This window comes from Aplysia californica, unplaced genomic scaffold (genome assembly GCF_000002075.1).
Source record: "Aplysia californica isolate F4 #8 unplaced genomic scaffold, AplCal3.0 scaffold00610, whole genome shotgun sequence".
NCBI classification, from domain to species: domain Eukaryota; kingdom Metazoa; phylum Mollusca; class Gastropoda; order Aplysiida; family Aplysiidae; genus Aplysia; species Aplysia californica.
This window is the reverse complement of record NW_004797880.1, coordinates 420,003-444,884: the sequence shown is the minus strand read 5'-3', so window position 1 is coordinate 444,884 and position 24,882 is coordinate 420,003. Positions and strand designations below refer to the sequence as shown.

The 24,882-nt window shown below is 38.8% G+C and overlaps 1 protein-coding gene across 7 annotated transcripts in view; it reads right to left on the bottom strand.

The window, feature by feature from the left end:
* Positions 1-519: 519 nt before the first annotated feature.
* Positions 520-24,882, bottom strand: part of LOC101863465 (protein argonaute-2) — a 47,932-nt gene continuing 23,569 nt past the window's right edge. For 3 of the 7 annotated variants that reach the window (XM_005107529.3, XM_035972199.1, XM_013087614.2), the window contains 11 exons: positions 23,628-23,675; positions 18,290-18,412; positions 16,144-16,277; positions 14,790-14,974; positions 13,764-13,923; positions 12,742-12,832; positions 11,798-11,992; positions 10,917-11,153; positions 10,233-10,432; positions 2,807-2,936; positions 520-1,399 (listed from right to left, as the gene is read on the bottom strand). In XM_005107529.3, the coding sequence (XP_005107586.1) occupies positions 2,810-2,936; positions 10,233-10,432; positions 10,917-11,153; positions 11,798-11,992; positions 12,742-12,832; positions 13,764-13,923; positions 14,790-14,974; positions 16,144-16,277; positions 18,290-18,412; positions 23,628-23,675 (1,500 nt within the window). In that variant the 3' untranslated portion in view covers positions 520-1,399; positions 2,807-2,809. Of the gene's footprint in view, positions 1,400-2,806; positions 2,937-8,012; positions 8,025-10,232; positions 10,433-10,916; positions 11,154-11,797; positions 11,993-12,741; positions 12,833-13,763; positions 13,924-14,789; positions 14,975-16,143; positions 16,278-18,289; positions 18,413-20,810; positions 20,934-23,627; positions 23,676-24,882 lie in introns of all 7 variants that reach the window. The other 4 variants (XM_013087613.2, XM_005107530.3, XM_005107532.3 and 1 more) reach the window with 4 other exon arrangements.

Sequence of the window (24,882 nt, the reverse complement as noted above, 5' to 3'; positions counted from 1 at the left end):
AAACCACTGAGATGTGAACTACTGGAGCTAATACTCATATTGCATGATACACTTTAGTAAGGCTTCCACGAGATATGTCGGTTGAACTGTGATTCTGTTCATAAGCATAGAGAGTCTCGGATTTCACTCAATCATCGACATGTATTTGGCGCACACTGGCATTCTAAAAAAGCAAGATGCCTAGGCATGAGTAACTACGGTACTTAAAATACATACATACATACTTACAAACAGAAAATCAGGTTTAAGAATTCAACAGAGTACCTCTGGCTTGCTTTGACACAGTAAACTAGTTCGTGAAAAAGCTTTTGGCTATTGAGCATACACTTGTAACCTAACAACCCCCTCCCGCGAGCCAAACTGGATATGATGATGGGGGGGTGTAGAGATGTGAGAACTTAATGTACAAATTGACTTCCACTACAAGATTCATACATCCCTTCCCCCTCCCACAATTTGCTTGTAAGACATGACTAATATCCATTATGTAGACTTTCATTGACAACGACCAGACATAGATCAGCTACAACAAGGCTTTTATTTTTGTTTTAAACTGAAGCAAAAATACAGTTGGATGAGATGTGGTACAAATGCATAGCAATGTGTTCACATCATAAAACATTCAACCACAATGAAAAAGAAAAAAAAAGAAAGGGTAAAAAAAAAAAGTAAATATCAATGATCAACATGTCTCAAGTTTTGTTTTGGTGAGTACAAAAGACAAATAGTGATAAAATGTACGACTAGTTTTCCACAGGAACAGAGTGATGCCTTATTATTTCCCCCTCACTCAGGTAGTCCTTTTTCTAAAACACAGCTGCCCTTTCTTGTCCTTTCCCCCAGATCTTCCTTATGCTGATGCAGTTGGAAGTTTGATTTCGGTGAGGGACAATTGCACCTCCTAAACGGAGCCCAGCTAGACACTAAACACAGACGTGTACAACGTTACAGCATCAGCTACAGCAATCATAAAAGACAGTCTTTCTCACACTTTATGCCAGCCACTTCGTTGTGTACCATTTTACCCTTGATCTGTATCATTCCACTAGGTGTCTAGAAACTGGCTGGACCAAAAGAAGAGAAAATCAAATGTCTTACAAACAAAAACTGCTTCACAAAAATACATTCCAAAATCAAAACATAAGCAGATTTTGTCATTCTTCGGCTAAACCAACCACAGAGTGTCTCTCTAAAAACACATCCAAGTGAAGTAGTCATTTGGACACAAGACATCAGTCTGTTCAATGATGTCCACTTCGGTGAGACGATGACATCCATACTCATTCGCTTCCCTTCATTTTCACAAATGTCAACAGCTACTCCCACAAGTCTTTATCCCTGGGGGGATGCACTTTCTTCCAAAGTCTGAACTGTCCAAAGCAGCAATGTTCAAAGTTTCCTACAAAGTGAAAAACAAAATTATGATAAATTGTTACCTGTTGATGGTTACACAAATCTCAGAAGTAACAGTGTCCTCAAGATGTGTAATGTATAGGTTTATTGCCATATCAACTCCATTAGTAATATTAGGTTATTTAATAAGCAGGACCTCTGAGTTTAACGGCTTGTCTCCGAACAGAATCAGCCAAATGGGAAATTCGTTTAAACTTTCCCCAGGACACAATGCCAGACCTAACTGGGGCTCAACCCCCCCACCCCTGAAAACAGAAGGAAAAAGTTTGGGAAGATTAAACTACATCCGGCAGGATAAGCACTTAGAAACAGTTCAAAGCAAACAAAAACCACAAGCATCTATTTCCTCAATTGACATTTGCAGAGAATAGTAAGCACTTCATCTATAAACGGGAACAGTGACTTTTCAAAAAGTCACTAGATGACCCATCCAGAGCTAGTTAGGAATCGTTTACGCCTATCAAAGTTAAAGTTTACGGCACTTGCAACATAATAAGGTAATAAAAGGGCCCAAAATTTGAGGTGTTACAAGAGAATAACAAACACAAAAAAAAAAGAAGAGCGATCAGGACGATAGATGTTTGATAGAAAAGAAGGAGAACTACAGAAAAAGCACCTGCCAACCACCCTGCATAACCAGGAATCAGTATCATTGGAATGAAACAAGAGTGTTCAAAGAAAACTGAACTGTAAACTCCACATACAAACTTTCAGTGTTTTCTTCAATGACAAAAGCCACAATTGGCTTCACATACGTTTTAGTTAATAATAATAATAATAAATAGCATTTATATAGCGCTTAAATGACTGATAGCTGACATAAACACACAGTAAATTGTTCCAAAGGTATAGATATCTGTGAAGGCTACATTTATAACATTACTTTCTGTCCATTTTTCATCCCTATCTTCTCTTCTTCTTTACACCGTATAAAACATTTTCCCCCCTCATTATACTTGCGTCTGTCCCAAGTCTACATATGCACACAACATACATGGAAGTAAACATGAAACAGGCATTCATTGGCCTCCTTATCATGAAAACTCCCCCCCCCCCCCCCCCCCTTCCTCTATCTCTATCACTCACTCACACAAACATTCACACAAACTCCCACAAACACACACTCTTTCAAGCACATAAAACTCTCCTAATCAAACACACACACACATACAAACAACATCTCACACTCCGCATACACACAAACACTATCTCACACTCATAAGACTCTCAACACACACGAACAGAGAAAACAACCGACACAGATAACCAAGGGACTCCTCACTAAGTAACAGATAGTCAATCAGTGAAAAGAGAGAAGAAAAAAAACTAGAACACTTATCAACTAGCTAGAGTATGGAAGTCCATTCGCAAAGTAAAAACAGAGGACACTTACCAACTAGGCAAAGTACATGACGCGATAGGTATCCTGGTGCACGGTGACCGCCCTGGCCAGGTACAAGGGGTTGCGGTCCTCGCTGTTGTCCGAGTGGCGGGAGCCTTCGCCGCTGGAGAAAAAGTCATCACTGTCGGGTGAGAGTCGTTAGAAGAGGGGCGGGGCCGAACCCCCCACCCTCAAGAGAAACGAAGACACACGTGGGTGTGAGAGTGTGAGACAATGGCACATGTCTACACGCCAACAGGCACAGTTCTATGGGAAGATAGACCACAAAGAACTGTGCTGGCCTTGGGGTTTTTAAAATTTCATTCTATTCTCATTTTGCTTTTTTACTTTTAAATTTAGAAGAAAATAAAATTACAAACCCAACTTTTCTACTAACCCAACTCCAATTTTTAAAAAAAAAAACAACCTTAAAAAATTATTTTATACAGACATGAACTTTGATTTTTGTACTTCAAGCTTCCCCTCTACCAGTTAACAAGTCATGTCCTGAGAATATTTGTGACAAGCTCTTTTTAAGAATGGTCAATACAAATCTGTCATCCCTGTCAATAATGCATTGAATACCACAGAATCCAAAACAACACTACTATAACCAGTTCTTCTCTTTTTTCTTTCTTTTTAAATTTAAAGTATCTAAACTTCTGTAGAACAACAGTATCTGAATCTAACTCACTACGAACTCATAAATAACAATAAAAGACAAAGATTCAGTACAGCTTCTGTTTACATTAGTATATAAAACAAGAGCATTTGAGCTCACTGATTATTATAACATATTGCCTCCTACAATTCTCTCGGACAATGACTTCAGTTTCAACTATCAAACATAACTAACAACACGGTCCACATACTTACATGTGAACACAGGATAATTCGTACTAACAGCTGAAATTTTGCAATGGAGAAAAGGGTATTTTTGTCCCTTTCCTATCCCTGAATTTCAAGGATTAACGAGATATACGTTTGAATAAGCTATTTACTATCCTAATGTTGCGGTGAATATCTCATTCTCCTTCAGAATAACGATATCCTGTTCAAATCCTTGAAAAACAACAAAATAAGTAATCAAAATAATAAATAGAATAATATTATTAATAAGAAGAAGAATCATAATAATAGCAACAGCAACAACGATGTAATAATAATAATAATAGTAAATACTGAAAACAATAATAATTAGGAATGAGACAAATATTCCAATGGCAATGGCAAGTACACTACTCAAAATATCTTCCTCTGCTGATCCTTTAAATCATTCTTTGTCTCAGAAAAAAAAGGCACAGCTGATTAAAAGCTGAGAGTTTTAACTCTCCGCAAACTTTTAGACCAAAGCTTACAATACCCTGAAGACTACATGAAAATAATTTTTTGCTCCTTTTTACTTCCCTCTCTGAAAAGGAAAATAAACAAAACCAAAAACTTTCTATAAACTACTTTTCAACACAACAAAATAACGACTGTTAGTTTAGTACCTGCAAGACAAAATACCTTTAAAAAAATAACAAAGCAATAAAGCAACAACATAGTAAGAAAACGATGAAAAATAAAGCTGCCGTTTTCGCTCATAGCGTTAAAAAGGGGGAAAAAGCCCCCCATCATGTCACAATTTAAATATCTTTGCCAAGCTTCTCTACACAGTGTACTGGATAGAATCATGCAAAACGCTGCAGTAACTAAAGATTTAAAAAAAATTAAATTAAATTAAATAACAAAAACAACTTGTCATCCGAGAAAGCTGTGGTCAGGCCACGATGCATCAAAGCTACACATTTTCATTGGCTAGTTTTATACCGATTTGTTTTTACCCCCATCTCCCCCACCAATTTTCCTAGACTCAAACAATGCGTCCAAAGCGGGGGACCTTAAACCCTGGCCGAGCACAAAGAACGAAGAACATGGATGGGTTAATGCCTTTCCAACATACAATAATAACAGTCTAAGGGTTAATTCACAGAAGAAAGAACAATCAGAGAGAATGTGGCAAAATTTGATATTGAATTGTGTGTGTATATATAGTAAGCACAGTTCTTTTTTTACTAGATTATTTTAAAATGTACTTATCAAACAGTTAGGAGAACCTTACACTGCCTAGAATTATTTATTGCTTTCATCTCCCCATATTTGTCTACTTGTCTCTTAGCATTAAGCTGTTCATAATAAAAAAAATCAGTCTTAGAATAAAACTAAATACAGTCTTCGCATTAAGTTGTTCATAATTTTTAAAAATCATTCTTAGAATACAACTAAGTACAGTCTAATCAAAATCAGTGAAAAAAACAACAGCTACACTTTAACATTTTGCGCTTTTCTCAAACATTTCATGCCCCCTACCAATGAAAGCAAATAATTCTTATATGGTGGATGTTATGTGTGCTAATTATATATATATATATATATATATATATATATATATATATATATATATATATATATATATAGTATATATATATATATCCTACCACAGCTATTCTTTCACTTCTTAGACAAACAATGTACACACATTTGTGTTCAAGTATGTGTACATGAGTGTGTGTGCATGTGAGTGAAAGTGTAAGCATGTGGGCATATGTGTGGATTTACGCATGTGTGTGCGCGCGCGCGCATGTGTGTGTGTGTATGTGTGTGAATATGAATGCGTGAGCATGGGTGGTGTGAATACACCTCTGTGTGAAGAGGAAATGTGACATGGTTTGGGAATTATGGCGATGTGCATAAATATCAAGCCAACCCTCAGACCAGTCACACTGCCAAGCTTGAAAAACATCTCAAATTCCACTTTTTAAATCTGTAACAAGACTGTCCCTGGAAAATCAGGCTGAAAAGGAATGCCACATCATTTTTGTCAAATTCCGCAACTGCTCAAAACCCGTTCCACATCGGAAGTTATGACCAACCGATAGCTGCATTTCGATAATTAAAAAAGTGCCTCTCATTTCTTGACATGAAGTTGAGAGCAGATGACTGCTGGAGGCAAGGCAAAGGGGACCCTCTTACTCCACTGTGCAGAGGCCTCAAATATGGACCTGCCAGCAGACTCAATATTGGATACTTGCCAAATACATCATACTGCTTTTTGTCCTACCCTGTGTCAAAATGAGACTTTACACACTGAAAGCTTTTAACCAACAGCATCGACCAAACAAAAACAAATAAACATACACAAGTGTGCATCATAGTTGCATCAAGACCTTTTCTGTCGGGCTTAGAGAGGACAGAAATGCATTGCATATCACACTGACCTCAAGTTCGGTATACCGAAAAACTTACTTCTTTGTGACTTAGAGAGGAAAGGAAAACCCTGTGCATAGCAAGGATAACCACTGCATTACAAATTAACCAGTAAACAAAGTGAAAGGAAATACAAACGCAACGCGTAAATAGAGGGAAAGCCAGAGAGATGGGTAAATATAATGTGACTATAGAAGTTTTACACCAGAGAGTAATGACGCAGAAGGCAATCTTATATTTCAGTCATCAACATGTGAAGTGGGATGCAAAAGCGACGGTGCAGATATGACTGGCTCACACTTTTCTTGTTTACCTCAAGATGCAAATTAAACAAAAACCTACATCTTTCTAAATTGAACCTACATTTCAATTCCTCAGCCCCATTTTTGAATGGCTCCACGAGAGAAGCATTGACAGTTGAATCCGATCTAATGGCCACCTGTCCCCTAGACAATTGCCTGAACAAACAGCCACTTCCCCCTCGTGTTTGTTAAATCTTATCAAAACACTGTCCAAGACACCTATCTGTTTGTAACAATCACATATTCTGTTCCAACAATCGGTGGCCACCGTGGACAATTTTGACTTTAGCCCCCCCCCCCCGCTGTCCTTGCCTAGAGTACAGCCTTATTTGTACTGTTAGTAACTCTTTACTTGTCTTGTTCTATTTACTTTGGTTATCAGTTCAATTAAAAGAAAGGAAGGCGGAAGGGTCTAGTGAGGCATCAGTGGTGTTCGGGTTCGGGCCCTTTGTCCTCATACACAGAAAACTCAAGTACGATCCCTATGTGGGGAGGACTTTTGTTGAGTTGTTTCGTCTTTCTGTTGAGACGTTGCATCCCTCTCAGCCCGGGTTAGCCCTGACAGGCAGAGTTGAAGCCTGCCTAAAAAATGTCCTAAACTATGTCAACGATTGCATAAAAATACCTACATTGTTACAAAGTCTTTTTTTTAAAAGAAGAATTAATAATAAATGAGTGACGGAAATAAGAATGAACGGCCTGAGAACCTGAAAACAGGAAAATGATAGAATTGAAATTGAAATCATTAATGTTTGTTTTAACATTAAGCAGTTATGGGTGACCCAAACGCACCCATAGACCTTGTTAGGATAACGCAGGAAGAAAAAAAAATTAATTTTAACTTATAATTAAGGTGGGTTCGGTATTAGTCAGAATCTCCAGGCTCTTTTTTCCTGCAATTTGTTACACTTACTTAAAATCAAATATATCAAACCCCCACCCCATGCATGGAAGGAATATACTGTTGATAAGTTGTCGTCTTTTTTACTTCCATCAGAAGGTGTTTATGGGTGCATAATAGTGACAACTGGTAGGTTACTGCATTTGCTTTTTTTGGGGTCCTCATTTTCATTTGAAGTTTCCCTATCCAACCTTTTGTCATGTGTACATATGCTGCCCAAGGTACATAAAATCCTCTCTGTTTGAGTTGTGTCCTGTCAATGGTGAAGTTCAACAAAAGGCCTGGATTTCTCCCGATTTTCATTACTTCTGTTATGGGAATACAGATTCTCATCTAGCATACTTTCCATTTTTCCTTCAGGCTATTTGTATCTTCTTGCAACCAACCCTCTTTTGTGTCTTTCTAAAAACCCACTGATGCTCCTTTAAGAATTCCATAAAACATCTCTGGAGTTCTGTGCTGGTGCCGATGAACAGCATGCATTTTAGGACAGTGCTTGTCAACCTTATTATAACCAGTGCCCACATCTACCTTCTGAGCAGGTCACTACATCATACTTGTCACCATCCAGCTGGTGATCCCCATCGCCCACCAAAGTTACCAAATCCCCTACTTGTGGGCAATATCGCTCAGGTTGGCAAACACTGATTTAAGGACAATAATAAAACTAGGGTGTGAGGGTGCTGGAACTGTGTCAGAGTCAGGAAAATGAATGCATCAAGTCTGAAAAGGTTACAAGGATCAAAAAAGGAACTAAACATCCTACCTTCGGATAGAACTACAGATAATACAGAGGAGTGGTTTGCATTATTCATACAATTCAAAAAGTACGCATAAAAACCAAATATTTACAGCACAAAAGACTTCCACTAAAGGAAAACATTTTATCGAGTTTTCCCACACTTTCGGCAGGAAATTGTATCCCACACAAAGACTTCGTCAGCCCAAGTATGGCAGGGTAAAAAAAAACAACAGTACATCTTCCAAACGGTCCAAATTGTGTCTATGAGGGCTAAAAACAATTACAATCATTAATTATGTGACTACCATTCTGAACATTCGACAGGTGAAATGGCATTCTACTCCAAAACAAAACACAGCTGTCATCCACAAACACAGTTTACACATCAAATTCTTGCAAGTCAGGGTCGTCAACGTTATAGCAACACGAGACCCTGGTCTAAGACAACATAGCCACCCCAGGACAACACAGAAAGCAGACTACCACACTCAAAGCTCTACAAAGCCGTTTAGTACAATGTGCTGATTTACACGACTTGTAAATGAAAGTGTTCCCTACGACTAAGCAACTACACCAACAAGCTCTAAACCAATCTGAGCGGCTGAGGAAGAATGAGTGTACAAGACAAACGAACCGAAAGAGAAACGAGAAAAAAGTCGGATCTCGGAGTAACGGCACTGCACGTTACTGCAAGTTGATGCGATAAGTCGTACAATTCAAGGATACTAATTACAGTTGGAAAAAAAACCCAAGCTCAAGGAACTGACCACATCACTTCACTCATCAACCATCAGTGACAGATGAAGATGATAGAGCTACTCAAAATGAAGATGAAAGAGCTACCGAAAAAGATGACTAGAAGATGCAACCTTGAGACAAATGCTTGCCGGCAAATGCCATGACAGTAAGGAATAAATTCAGAGTATTAAATAATTCGTGATACTAATAGGTCAAGTAAAAACTAGGACAGAGATGTGGAAAAAGAAGTCAGAAAGCAAAAACAAGAGAAGATCTTACCCATATATAGTAATTTTAAAAAAAATAATAATTCTAAAATAAAAACGGACATGAATACTGAAAATTCCCTTGGCATCTGCTATTAACAAAACATCTCAAGTCATATTTCGCAATCAGTTTAGGACAAGCAACGGATAGAAGTAAAGATAAAAATTAGCCAAAAAACATGACACTTTTCTTCTTCAATCTCATAATCATTTAAATGATTCTCTAAATGTTCCTCTAGCTGAATAAAAGAAATATCTCATTAACAAACGTAATGTGCCAGACAGAATAACTCTACCTGCTCAGAAGCAAAATTGAAATCACACTGGGGCAGGAAAGACCACACACTCATTTGGACAAAGAGGAAAGGGGTGGGCAAACGTAGGACTGAGAGAACAACAGGGATGTTGGAAGCGAAACAAACTTTGAATGTTCCAGTCCCACAAAATATTCATGGTTATTTTCAGATGCGGGAAAAGACTTTACAAATGTGCACTTCTAAACTAAAATGCATAGTGAAACTGAAGTCCACTAACAGTTAACCCACAAGGGATCAAAATTTCCACCTTTATATGACTTAATATCTTTAAAAAAAACAAGAGACCTTTAAAATGAAAATATGAAAAATTCTGCTATTCATTAATTAACAAAACCTTTTCCATTGAACTATGTTTCCTGTTTTTTTAAAATGGGAAAAGAAACCCTCCAAAACACAAGAGACTTTAAAAATAGAAATATGACCACTGCTTTTCCTAAGCAAATGCCTTTTTCTTTGAGCTACAGCTTCCAAGTTTAAAAAATAACACGAAACGATGGCTGAAAAATAACCATGCCAAATAAGTATTAACGCTTAATGTGCCTGAGACTAATCAGAAGGGCTCAATTTGACAGGATTGAACTCAGGGTGGGGGGGGGTTTGTTGGTGTGTGTGGTGGTGGTGGTTGTGGTAAAAAATGGGGAGTAAATTTCAATGGACACTATATTTACCTGAATTCTATATATAACAACCTGCTGATGTAAAAATCTTTCCAGGAAGAGAACAAAAGTAAGAACAACACAAACAGACGTAAAACACTGGGTTTCCTTGTGTGTGCTGTTGTAAGAACAGTGCAGAAGCACTGGGGGGTGGGGTGGGGGTGGGGAGGAGAAGGGGGAAGGGGGAAGGAAGACAAGCCCCAAGACTTAAAACGGAAGAACTGCTGCCGCTGCGGCTGCCGCGAGCAGCACCCGCCATGTACCCACCTGTCGTGCTCCTTCTCCACCAGGTGGTAGCGCGCCCGGAAGGCCACCAGGTGGGCGTAATAGGCCGGGGCGGGGATGGAGACTGAGCGCGTACAGCGCACGTAGGTGTGGCACAGCTGGTACGTCAGGATCTGGAGCTCATCCGCGTTGAAGCGGTTGTCATCCCACAGCACGTGGTAGTGCGAAGGCCGGCTGGTGCCCTGTGTAGTGCGTGAGTGTGAGTGTGTGTGTGTGTACATGTGTTTTGAGGGGTGGAGTGTGTGTGTGTGCGTGTGTGTATGTTTGGTGGGGTGGGAGTGGGGGAGAAATATAAATCAGTTCTTTGCCATTAATTCACAGAGGCACATAACAGTGATAAGTCTATATTTGCGCTGATAGTGAAAACGTGACTACTTTTTTGCTGTTAATTCCGAGTAATGTATAACAATGAAAAGTTTGTATGAGTAAAGAGAAGCAAACCAATACAATAAAAGGTCATTAAGTGTACGGGGAAACCTAATTTTTGCTTCAGGACATACCACATAAGCCAATGACTGAGTTCAAGACTCCAAAAAGACAGACAGCAAAAAAAGCATTTCTTGTATCCAGTTGTCAATTCGAACTTAACAAAAATAACAAATAAAACCAACTAAAAGTAGTTCACTTTTTGACATAGACGCTTCTATTGAAACATGGTTCGGGTACCTGTATACCAGCATGTGAGCACAGGTAGAAATCAAACTCGGTGGGGTGCGTGATGCCCTGGTCTACTGTGGTGCCGGCGGGAATGTTGCCGCTGCGGCCCGTCTGGTCCCTGCGGTCGGCGCAGAACAGCCGCGTGTGGTGGCGCTTCTGGACCACGATGAAGGTGATGCCCGGCTGGTACTCCACCTCCAGCTTCATACAGGCTTCACGGACTGCGCGGAGTTCGTGTCCCAGTACCTGATTTTTATTACAAGGGGGGAGAGGGGGGGTGAAGGGAATAGAGGATATATACACAGAAACATAAGTACGGATCCTTAACGAAAAGAAGCATTTTATTACATAATAAAGAAGAAGTTAGGAGAAAACAAAGATGACAGAAATAAATGAGAACAGAAAAATTGGGGACCATCCAACCACCCCCTACTAACTGAATTACGCACACTGAAAATTTATCCACCTTGGTATCCACACCCCCACTCCATCCCCAAAGTTAACCAGTTTTTAAACATTCTGAAGACCTCCACTGACTTCACCCATTAGAGCCCAAGTTTAAGTTTTAATGAGCCTTTTACAGCACTTGTAACACAGTTATGTCATATTAGTGCCACAGATTGGAGATGTTACAAGAGAGTAACAAACACACAAAAAAGGAGGAGAAGAAACAATAAATATCTGATAGGGGAGAAGGACCAAGCAAAATGTATAAGAATCAGAGCATAAGAGAATTCTATTGAAGATAGATGGGTACCTTTTACATTGAAAGCAAGACAAAAGAACAAGCTTTAAGATGATATCAGTAACTCCATATGCCAAAAAATTGACGAGCGCTTGATTCCATCGCGTTGTGACTCACTATAATAAAACAGGCAGTCATCACTCACCGTCTGGAACTGTCCCTCACTGACCCCGTCACGGTAGAAGATGATGCGGGTGGGCTTGAAGCTAGTGGAGCGATAGAACTGAATGAGCAGATCCTTAACCATGGTGGCCAGGTCACGAATGATCTCCTGCCGGTGCTCTTGGACCCGAACCGTTGCCGAGTAGCGACTGGGGTGAGCGTCCATACTACCTACCACCTGTGGAGGGGAAACGGACAGTGGGTGATCTATGGTTCACTTTTACTTTAATTTTTTAGCAAGAGTTTAACGGAACTTGCAACACAATAAGGTCATATAAGTGCCGAAGATCAGAGGTGTTAGAAGAGAGTAACAAACATAAAAAAGAAGGAGGAGAGATCAGGACGATAGATGTTTGACAGGAAAGAAGGAGCAAACCACACCAGAGCACCCGCCAAAACCCCACGTTCACTTTTACAAGAGGTAATGGACTTGAATCTTGTGTGCAAGTACCTGGTTTATTTCATAGTTTGAGTAGGCATACTGTCAGAAGAAAAGAGAGTGAGTGTGTGTGTTTGTGTGTTGGGGAGGGTGTATTCAGGATAGAAACAGTTATCCAGCATTTTTGGAAAAAGAAAAGGAAAAAAAGAGCCCCCATATTCAGGGCAGAAACAAGAATCTAAAGTTTTCAGAAAATGGGACCCCCCCAAGAGTCCTCACAGATACCTTAGTCATTATAGTCATTGAAAAAAGAATAGAAAACCTACAAAAGCAAAAGATTGCAAACCCACAGTAGCCTCCATCCACAACAGAAAAAACTATCATGACTCGTAAAACCATTTTGGAAACCTGAATTCCACCTCTACATCTAATGAAAAAATCTTTTTTTTAAATAGTAAAACACAATTCCATATCACAAAATCACATCTAAAATCAAAGTTAATAAACAAATTCATATATTCTCTCTATGAGCATCTACATGTACTTACGGCAGCAATGGAAGGCTTGAGTGTGTCGCCTGCAGGTGGGTGGGTCACATCGGCACCAAGGAATATGATGGGCTCTCTAAACACATGAGGCCTGAGGGGAAAAGTAATGACAGAGTAAAGACCAGTAAAAAAAAAAAGACTCCTGCAGCCTGTTAACTGATTAAAAAAATAATAAAAGCAAAACTATACGATCGTAATAGCAATAGTTGATATATTAGCCTATGAAAATCACACAGACCCAGTCATCACTTACATTTGAACACAAAAAAACTGGTACTTACGGCTTGAAAACAGTAGTTTTAGTAAGTGTTTTACAGCACTTGCAACACAATACCGTCATATAAGTGCCAAAGATAAAATAGACATGTTTCAAAAGAGTTAACAAACTCAAAAAAGAAGGAGGGGAGATAAGAACAACAGATCTTTGATAGGAAAGAAAGAGCAAACCACACCAGAGCAACCCCCCAAACCACCCACAACCATACTAGAAACATACAGGATGCCAAAGCCAAATACATTAATGGGAATGTTTAAGATTTTTAAAGTAGGTGTTTTACATCCGCACTGAAACGATTTAGATCATTCTGACTGCTGGCTTCGACCCAGCATGTCAGGGCCAACCTATGGCCAACCTACGTTGAGAGGGATATTACCCAGCAGAAAGACCAAAATATTCTATAAAAATCCTCTCCACACAGGAATTGAACTGTCTGCAATTGTAAAGTGCCTAACCACTACACCAGACACTACAATAAATCAAAATGACATCAACACATTTTTTTGGAAAATGTACATAAAAATGTTAACTATAAAAAGAAACAGAGGCGCAAACTACACTAGAACATCTCCGAATAACCAGCCAAAAAATATAAATGCCAGTCTTTATGTAAACTTTCAAGAAAGCACAAATTCCGCAGGAAACATAGTAAAATAATTAGTTTTGCTTCACCCAAAAAAAAAACCCAAAAAAAGAAGAAGGGGGAAAAAAACAAAAAAACAAGTCCCAAGAAAGTTGTCCTCACCTGATACTGGGCAGCAGGATGCTATTCACACCTCCCAGCTTCACGTTGATCTTAAGGCAGAGATTGGACAGGAGCTGGGGAGTGGTTTTGTTCACGTTCTTGGCCTGGGCACACTGCGTGGCAAGACCAAAACAGATGTCGCCCACACGTTTCACTTCGGCTGAGAACAGAAGGAAAAAGCGCGATTTTGGGGCAATGCAAACAAAAATCACTTACCAAAATATATTGTTTTATCTAAATATCTTTTGCAGCAGGTTATATTAATTTATTTCAATTAGTTGTCATGGGAAAATACTGGCAGTGTGAAGACTCTTGAGAAACCCGAGTTTGATATGCCTGATTTAGATCACTTAAAAGGCTGGCTGCTTCGACCCTCCTTTTCAGGATCGACCCAGACTAAGTGGAATACACCATCCCAGCAGGCAAATGGAGTTCTCATTTTTTAAAAACCTCCCCACACTAGAAGCAAACTCACGTCTTCAGAGTATGACAGCAAGAAGCCTATCCTCAACATCAGACACAGGATATCTGATTTGGAAGTTGTTTGTTTTAGTAAGATTTTACAGCGCCCGCAACTGCATAAGGTCATATGAGCGCCAAGGGGTGGCTGTCAACAGTGAAGTCCAAACAGGGAATCAGGCTTACTCTGCTCACCTCTCTAGCCTCAACAGCACAAAGTCTGCTTCGACTATCAAGGCACCCCGGAAATAGCAGTTCACAAGAGAGTGACAAACATACAAAACAAGTCGAGGAAAGATGATGATAGTAAGGATGAGGAAAGAAAAAGCAGTAGTTCCCCCTATGTTGTTCCGGCATAGTTTGAGCATGACATTGAAAAATCAGCCCACTTACAATTCTACTGCGCAAAAAACATTTTAATATCCCCCCTTTGGGAATGGCCTACAAACATTTCAGTCAGTGGCACTGCCTGGGGATGGGGTGGGGGCGTGCTACAACAAACACCAGATATCTGATTTGGGACAAATAGTTAACACAATTAAACAACAATACCAAAGAGAAACTGACCATAGACTGGCGTCTTGCCCGGCAGCACCACCACGATGAGCTGCAGGCCCTGGTAGGTGTTCTTGAGGTAGCGGAACATGGGCTCCACCTGGTCCGGCCCCGAGGCGTACTTGCAGAAACAGGGCTGGCCCATGATGGGCATGCCGGCGTCGTTGGAGATACGCTGGAGCTGCTGCGTGAAGTTCCTGGGAAGACAAAAGACAAACACTGAGCTGTCAGGGTAAGTTTGGAGTTAGTTTAGTTTTAGAAGGGGTTTTTCGCCGCTTGCAACACAATAAGGTCATACATAAGTGCCGAAGATTAGAGATGTTACAAGAGAGTAACAAACATAAAAAAGAAGGGGAGATAAGGACGATAGACGTTTGATAGGAAAGAAGAAGGGGAGATAAGGACGATAGACGTTTGATAGGAAAGAAGAAGGGGAGATAAGGACGACAGACGTTTGATAGGAAAGAAGAAGCAGACCACACCAGAGCACCAACCAACCACCCACAGTTTGGAGTTAAAAGAAGCAGTTCCATAAACTAATCATGATCAATCAGTGTTTGAAAAAAAGCAAAGACTACAGAGATTTTAAAAAAGGGAAAAGAATAGAAGTTGTTCTTACCAGTGGCACCCTATGATCACCCTCAGAGCAGAAAGCCGGTTATTTTTAAATGGCAAACAGAGTAGAATAAAATAAGGGAGTTTTGAAGGGGGCGGGGGTGGGTGGGTGTACGTGTCCTTTTTTTTTTTCACTTAATTTTTAGCTTTACAAAAACACTACCGTGTTGACACCATCATCATCATTACGTCATATCGAGAGTATAAGCCAACAACAGGAGCTCTCCGACTTCTGTCCAGGGCTACAGTCTCTATCTTTGTCCAGCTGTATTATTCCATCTTCTTCAGGTCGGAATCTAAGTCCTTCCTACAAGTACATTCCGGACTTCCATTCTTTCTATTTCCTTGTGGATTCCATCTTATCACTTAATAATATAGCTCGCCAGTTCAGCTCGTGTCGCATCCCTTCCTCATTTACAGAGAAAGATAAATTCAATACGAAATCCCACCAGATCTATCTTATCGATGATCAAACTTCATGACTGTTGTCTGGATCATTCATCTCTACAGAACAGCATGCTTTAGGGTGTGAACATGCGCTTTGCAAATGTAATCAGTATTATTGAGAAAAAGAAGAAGTTGTTGGTGTTGCTGTTATCGATCTAGCAACAGCTGGGCTCTCGCCCTTCGGTCCAATGCCATGTAGTGATACGTGCAGGTTTACAGCAGTTGCTGTAATGTTCCATAGAGTGTGTTGTCAATGTCAGGTCTCGGTGGGAGAAGGGTAAAAAGAAGAAGTAAAAGCACATACCTCAAGGCATCTTCCCTGACAGTTCTCTGCGGGGCGAAGCAGGCGATGGCCCACACCCGGATCTCGATTCCCTGGTAGAACTGTTTGCCTCTCATATCCCACACACCTTGGTTGGGAATGGCTTGGGCTTTGGTCTGCACGACAAGCAAAAACATAGTATTTTTTTAAAATTATATAATTTTAGTAAGAGTTTTACAGCATTTGCAACGTAAATAGGTCGTACAAGAGTTGAAGATTAGGGGCGTTACAGTTACCAGAGAGTTACAGATATAGAAATCTTTTTTCTTAAAAAAATTAACATTTCAATATAACTTTGCTTCTAAGTATGTATTTAAGCTAAACCCAGCAAAAGAACTTTACACTATCCATGTCAGAACAAGAATTTCATTTTACTTAAAAAGAAAACTGCTTTTTTTTCACAACTTTACAAAAATATATTTTTTGTTTAAATACATAATATATTGGTCACTTACTGTTACCAGCTTTACAAACATAAATAAACTGTAACTGTTGTACTTAATTTTTTAAACATTTCACATAAATTCAACCGTAAGCAAAAAATAATTCAAGAAATTCAATTCAATGTACAAAAACTTTGCAATAACACAGAGGGGAAGACACGATACAGGGCAAAATGCCTCACTGTCAGAAAGGGGCAAGAAAATGCTCAGTTAAACTCACTTTTTTATTTAAAAAGAGACAGTAATACAAACATTAAATAACTTACGACTTTAAAGTTCACTGGCACACACGCGAGCGTGTGTTTGTGTGTGTGTGTAAATGCGCACCTACGTGCATGTGTGTGAGCTCCCGTGCGTGAATGCTCTTAGGGTAACCTGTCATTCCCTGAAATGCGTGGCTGAGAGCACAAACAAAACGACTCACGCTCTGCCCCAAAACTATCACTCTGACAATATCACTCCACAGATTCTGCAAAACTAAAATCTATACCATCGTAGTCACAAGAAAAATTAAATGTTTTTATTTGACCCTACCTTCTACATTAAGGTTTTTGGGATTTTTTAAATTTAAAAATTACGTTATTTTTTGTGCCACATGGCAGATATTTTTTTGTTCATGTTTCCTAAAACTGTAACGGATGGGTCACAATAACAGACAAACCATACAAGCCATAAGCTTTATCATTTGCAGAATATTAACAACAACATTTAGTACAAGGAGAATAGGTAAGAGCAGAAAAGGTGTCATTTTAAAACATGTAATTTTTCACCATTTTCAATTTGAAAATATATCCTCCACAACATCTCTATTCCTCCCCCCCTCCCCCCACTTTTATTTCTTTGGCCACATCATACTGACATGCAATTTCAAAGAGTGAAACAAAATACCCTTCTACCATCTTTCTATCACACTGAATCATGGCAAAATAACACCTTTTTTTAGATCTATCATGTGTACACCTCATTATCAAATCACCTTCGTATCTCAAAAGACAGACCCAATCTCATCCAAATCCATACAGCAAGCTGCATGCATTCCCAACATTTGATACTAAATAGGAACCTTCGAATCAATATTATACATCTAGACTGCAACTTTCTAACTTTCTTTCTTTTCTTTTTTTTCCATGGAGTGGGAACAGCGCACAGTAGAAACTGTATCAACCACTTCACTTTACTCTACTTCAGACAAGCTCTTACAATGGGGTTGCATTAGCTGTGTTAATCTGAAAGATGTATCACAATTCACTTTCACTTCCATAGCTCTACAAAAGTTGGGAAACGTTCACTCTAAACATTGAAATTGAATCAGTTTTTATCTAAGTTTTAAAATCACTAAAAGAGGTGCATATATATCTGAACGGTGACAGTGATGCAAATGTGCATGATACATCATATCTGACATGACACTTTGGGAAAGGAATTTTCAAACGGGAAACAGATCTCTTTACTTTATACAGGAGGTAGTTTGCATTGATGACTGACAGAAACATGTCTTAGTGTTATAAACAGACCAAAAAAAAGAGAGAAAAAAATTTTTTTTTTAAAGAAAGGAAACGAAGCTACGATTTACTTTGTGGAGTCTTACTGTCACCTCCCTACAAGGGAAAGAGTGCAAATAATTTTTTTATAACAGAAAAAAGGATGAAGAAAAAACCCATTTATCTCTGGGAGTCTAGTCTTACCCGTCCACCGTATTGCAACTTAGGAGCCGTTAACACACGACCCTGAACATCCATCATTTGTGTGTTGATACTGATGCCGAAGGTTTGGAGATAGGGGTCAGCATTGAAGTTGGCCTTACGGATCTAATTTGGGGGGCAAAAGAAAAAGAGAAGGACCGGCCAGCCATGAAGCAGGCACATGACCGTGGTGGAAAAAAAAATGAATGAGATGAGTGAGAAGACATGAGCCCCTGAGATATTCTGCCGACTGCACAAAAACCTGTGCATATTTCCGGGACAACCAAGTGAACAGTGTTGCCCGCAGCTCTGGAGAAAAAAAAACACTTTGTGATGAGAAATTTTCGCGCTTGAAAGCTGCTGGGTCCAAAAACAGACAAAAGGTCAGAATCTGAAAGAAGGCAGGTTCTTGGCAAGATCTGAAAACTGTCAAACAGTTGGTGAGCAAGATCAATTCTCTCACACAGCTTGCAACGGTGCACATTGTTTCCTTGGCCAATAAGTAAAGCACACGACGGACGCTTTTCCCTACACATCACCGGTTCCTGGGGAATTGTTATTTCCTACAGGAACACCCAAGTAGAGCTACCAACCACACACACACGTTCCGGGGAGTTCTCAAACATGAAACACGTACAAACACAATTTAGTTCGGACCTGTGAAAAACCACACTCATAAACAGACCACAAAAATAACACAAAAGCCACTTGCTAATGTGAGCCCACTCAAAGGAATATTAGTGAGAGGGTGTTTAAACCAAACTTTAAAAAATCAAGGAACTAAACAGATATATAACGAGAGATGACACCAATCAGTGATTATTTAAATGACCCATTGTTCGGAAGATGGTTAAATGTGAGGGCAGAATATGCAATGATAGACACTGACACAGTGGCCATTGTTCAAAATTGGAAAAGGAAAGAAAAAAAACCACATGCAGTATGTTATGGGGAGGGTAAGATTAGGAGGGGTGTAGGTGTGTTGCTGAGTGTGCACTGGAGCAGCGCAAATGCTACGTATGATTAAACAGGTTTCTGTCTCTCTGAATTTCGGAATTACGGATTAAATGTCTTGAATACCACAGTTCTCATTGTAACAAAAAAGAAAACTGTTCATTTGCCTTCCGCGATTGAAGGAGGTCAGGGTCGTCTGGTTTCAGAGGTAAAATTAGCGAGAAGACGGCCGCCAAAGTTTGGTATTTCCATAATCTGAGAGTCTTAGAAAACTGAAAATTTACATTTTTTGGTGCTTTTGATCAATGTTTTTCAGTAAAATCCACACTAAAATGTGTTTTTAAATGGACATAAAAGGTGTTGAGCCAAAAAAAAAAGAAGAAAACTAGAAAAAAATTGCCCACAAACCAAAGAAATGAAGGATTTCTCTGATTTCATTATTTTGACGAGTGCCTGATTTCACCACCATGCCTCACATATTTTAAAAATTCATGTTGGTGTCTTTACACCCCTATCGACTCAATTAAAATCATTTAAGACACAGGCTTCGACTGCTGCCCATCTGGGCCAACTTAGACTGTGAGGGAAACAACATCCGAGCAGAGAGACGAGAACATGTGATAAAAATGTTCCTCAGTCAGGAATCAAACTCGAGTCTCTCGCGCCAGACAGCCAAGTGCTTAACCACTGCACCACAGATGCTGATGAGTAGACATAAGAACAAAAGATGTTTGATAGGAAAGAAGGAGAAAAACAAACTACAAACCATCGCATGCCAACTACCTACAGTTTCCTTTTTAAAATAGTTTAGGACAATTCTCTCACAAAAAAAACAAGATAGTCGTCAAGGACAACACAAGGAAAACACATAATGCACAACACATGCTAATAGGGAGTACAAAACACTCACTTTTTTTAAAAAGCCCTTTTTTGTTGTTGTTGTTGTTTGTTTGACTAAAATAAACCCTAAACATAAGGAAGAGTTGTCAAGTCTGTGGTTTGGTTTTACATAGGCTCCGCACAATGATGTCAGCACTTCTCCAGAAACAGACCCATTCAAAAAAAAAAAAAAAAGAGAGAGAGCAACACTGAAATAAAGTAGACCTCGCAGTATGCACCAAAGCAACCACCAACCACCATCAAGGACATAAGAGCCAGACAAACCATGATAAAACAAAGTTCATATGAACACACACACACACAAGACTTGTAGAGTGCTGAAAACAAAAGTCTAGACCATGAAAGGAGACGGTGAGGTAAATTTTCAAAGAATGGAATTTAAAGATGATGACAAAATATAGTAAGTAAAAGGCTGAGTTTTGCTTAAGTTTTGACCCAAACTGCTAAAAACTAGAAAACAAAAAAAAAAGGTTGTTAAGACTGTCTCTCCTTAACTATTCCACTAGGTTGGTGGGGGGTGGAAATAAGGACTGTACAGAGTTGTTTTACATGGGAGGTTCCAGTGAGGCACATAGCAGGCACAACATGAAACTGAAAACGTGAAAGGAGGAGGAGGATGAAGATAAGAAAGAAGGGAGGCGTGACAAAGAGAATCAGTATCTGGGCCTACCCGGCCGCCGTACTGCAGCTTGGGTGCAGGCAGAACACGGCCTTTGAGCTCAGTCATGTCGTAATTGACACATATACCGAACGTCTTCAGGTACATGTCGTTATTGAAGTCGGCCTTGGTCACCTGTTAGGGAAGGAGCATCCGTCAAATCTCTTGCGCTCATTTTTTCCTTACTCTTAAATCTATAAAGCGAGGGGGTTCTCAACCATGAAGCAGGAGGGAATGCTTTTAAACTTAACAGGTTAACAAGAAATACATACCATTAGCCACTGTTATTTGAAAAAAACTAATACACTAAGTATTAAAACGTTGTATGGCACACATCGATATGGGTCTATTCCCTTTTTAAAAATGTTCTTGATTATTTTAGCAGAAGGACCTGGACCTCTGAATCAAACATCCATCTCCGACAGGATCCAGTTAAGTAGGTATCGGGCATTCAAAACTCTATTAAACAATCGAGATAAAGTTTTGGGATTCAAAATAGGGTCATCCACACTGTGATCCATAGTGATGCTAACACAAAGTTAGCCCTGTGCCCATGTGAATGAATATGTCGTCCTTATCTCTTTGAGCCCCCTAACCCACAGGTATCTTAGCTTGCTTGGTTCGACTGCTAAATTTGCTCCACCGCAAGCTGAAATATACATTGCATGCTCAGAAGGGGAAATGCAAAGTACGCTAGGGCATGAGTTCAGGTCCAATCAAATAAACCGTTGCTGGTAACAGCACAGCAAATAACAGCTTGCATAGCCTTGAGTGAAATTACTTTTTAAGAGCCTGGTAAAGGGTGTGACAAGACAAAAGAAGGTTGAGAACCCTGTATTATTAGCTTTACCCACATACCACTATTTCTTTTGTATTGTTTGCTTTATCTACTGCTCAAGCTTTTTTGAGTTGTATTAACATCATTTTTAAGCACACTTTTGCCTGAAGCAACTAGCTGTCAATTTGTCTATTTGATGTTGATCTTGCCATACTGCTACTAAATCATCGCAAAGATACCAGACTGTGCTTGTTTCTAAATAATGCCTACTCAAAAAAAGTAAAGAATCACACCTGCCAACCACTCCATAACCAAAAACAGGGAGTTTGCCTCAGAATCCTCACTAAAAATTGGGGGGGGGGGATATCGGAGCCTGCAGAACCCCAGTATATTAGATTCCCTTATAAGCTGACTGTGGCAAATGAATGTATATCGTAAATAAACACTAATAAAAATGTATATTTTCACATGACATACAATAAGTCGTGCATATGTCGCAGAAAACCTGTGTAGTTTCATATCATTTACGATAAGATGTGTACCACCCACAGAAATTAAATTCCAGGGAAAAAAATTGGATTTTATGTCAATCTGACTGGGGTTCTTCAACAGGCAAAAGAAAATCAGAGAGCTACGATTTTATACGAGTGCTTGACAGGTCTGAAAAACCAAAACCTACCACGATCACTTGCCAAAAACCTGCCAGCAGAAACACTACACATCCAACAAATGTCAGGATTCTACTTTCATTAACATGGATGGACAACAAGTTAAAAACACAGAAAAATTTTTAATAATAAAGGCTGCAACATCACAGATTGTTTTTTTTAAAAACTGGCGCTGTAAACGAAGACCAATCATCCAATGCCATGACACTCACAACATAAAACTGGGATTTGTTTTTGAAGTCTCATGAAACACATTGTTCTGACTCAAACAATGAACCATTTGTTATTTCCACATTTACAACCTACACACTAATGCCTTCATTTCCTGATAATCCTTGTGCACTGTTTACCAATACATTGCAACAGCTCTACTAAAAGTCTCAAAATCAATTTTTATAAACATTTGAGATGATCAATAGTATACTGATTTGGCTGTGACCATTTCAAAGAAAGTCCAGCCTGCAAGACTTTCACCATCACAAGAACTCTTTCCATAGAATAAACATTTCTGTAGAAAAACAAAATTCCATTACTTCCACCAGTCATTTTCACACTAAAGCAAAACAAAAACAGGATTATTCAAAAAGACACTGTCACACAATAAACCGTATGCATCATAAAATTGATGTCACATATATATAAAAAATCCAAATATTCATTGAAATATGATGAAATATGACATGCAGCCTTCCAATGAAAATAACAGTACAGATATCTGAAAGGAAATGTTAAGTTCATTTTACAGCAACAATCAAACATCCAAGTCATTCGTATCTATTTAGCAATGTACTTGAGAAAACATAGAAGACTTTATCAGATACAAGTGGTAATCACAGAGAATATAAAAGGGGCAAAACGTCCCTAAATTCTGGATCTACAAACATTTTCCTTTTACTTTGTTCATTCATTTCCTATAATAGTAAAATGTTTATCACTAACCCTGCAAAGCAAGGGCAAACAGTTATTCCTTTTTTCAAGCGAAGCAACAATATTCCCTTTTATTTGTTCCTTTTGTTCATCCAAGTCTTATGACTGCACAGGAATATTCTTCTTCTTTTTTTTTTACTTAATTGGTGAAAAATACTATGAAGGATTATTATGGCTTCAGTATCTTAAATATATTGTTTCTATGAATCGCCAGAATTTTGGGGACATTTAATGTTGTTTTTGTTTTGTTTTTAATTTAGAAGAAAAAGAATAAAAACAAACACATAAAAGAAAAATAAGACATAAAGCATAGTTTCAATAACAACTATTTAACTTAGAAACTATTCATTTTTCACTTTGACGTTTATCAGTCTTACACCCAACCATCAGTTTGACCCCATCAAATAAAGAACTAAAATAGTGTAACAAGAAACTGTGTCAAAGACAACAACTTACCAAATTGTTGATTTCTTTCTCTCTGTCTGGAGCTGACCTCGCTGTGGCCTAGATAAAGAAAAGGGAGAAGACTCAGTTTACTCTCATGCTGACACTCACTACAAATTTAATTTGTGCCCAGTCGAAATTCTGTAAGATAGCCACCCATTGTCGAGGAGAGAAGTAACTCTATTTTTAAAATGTACACGAGGGGGTGCGTCTGAACAGCAGTTTGCCTTAAACAGGTGGCCTTTTAGAGCATGCTCAACTGTACACAAATTACTGCCACTTGTTTTCTAGCCATTTTAGAACCGAAAACATTTAATTAAAACATTCTCTTCCTTTAGACAGTTTGTCACTTTGGGAAGCCAATTCCCATACGTCTCAAAGAACTACAGAAAAAGATAAAGACCATGAACATACTGATGACTAGCTGATGAGGAGGAAATACAAAATAGCTGATTTAATGGGAAGCAACAAAATTTAACCTGTCAATAGTACCTATATCAACGATTCAAGGAAACAAGGGCAGAGGTAGGTGTTGCAACAATGATATGTACAATGAAAGAGTAAACATAATCAGCTTAGAGCATTTACAACCAACTATGGTCCACAAATCTTCCACTTAATTGTAACCATAAGTTCACAATTTGACAAATTTAAAATCAATACCAAAGATTTAGGGTTTCTGGCGGGTTTATAGAAGATTTTAAAAAACCACCCTTCTCTGAAAAAAGATGAAAAATAAACTCATTCTCTAAAGAATAGACCAAAGATATACCCATTTGGTGCCATATCAATTATATTCTGTAAATGGGAAGGGCAAAGTTTTCTTTACTCTTCTTTACAATACTTTCACTGCTGTAAAGTCGATAAAGGCAAGGCATCTAATTTTAATGCCTGTCCACTTTAAAACCAAGCTGAGAGGGTGGAGAGCCAAAAAAAAACCTGCCCAAACAACTCTAGTTAAAAAATGCCCCACAAAGGAATCAAAACTGGGCCATCAGCATTATTATAATTTAGCATAACACCACCAACTGAGCTAAACATTGTAGTGTTCTATTTATTAATTCAGATGACACTAAAACAACTATTCATACCTACCACTTGGGATTTATGTGAACAACAGAATCTAGTCCTGTGAACTGACAGCAAACTAGCAAGTATCTAAGTATCTGATCTAACATAAGAAACTTTAAATAACACAGAAAAGAAAAAGGGGACTCAGACTTAAACTCCGCTAGGCAATTTAATTTGAAAGAAAATGTACAAATCT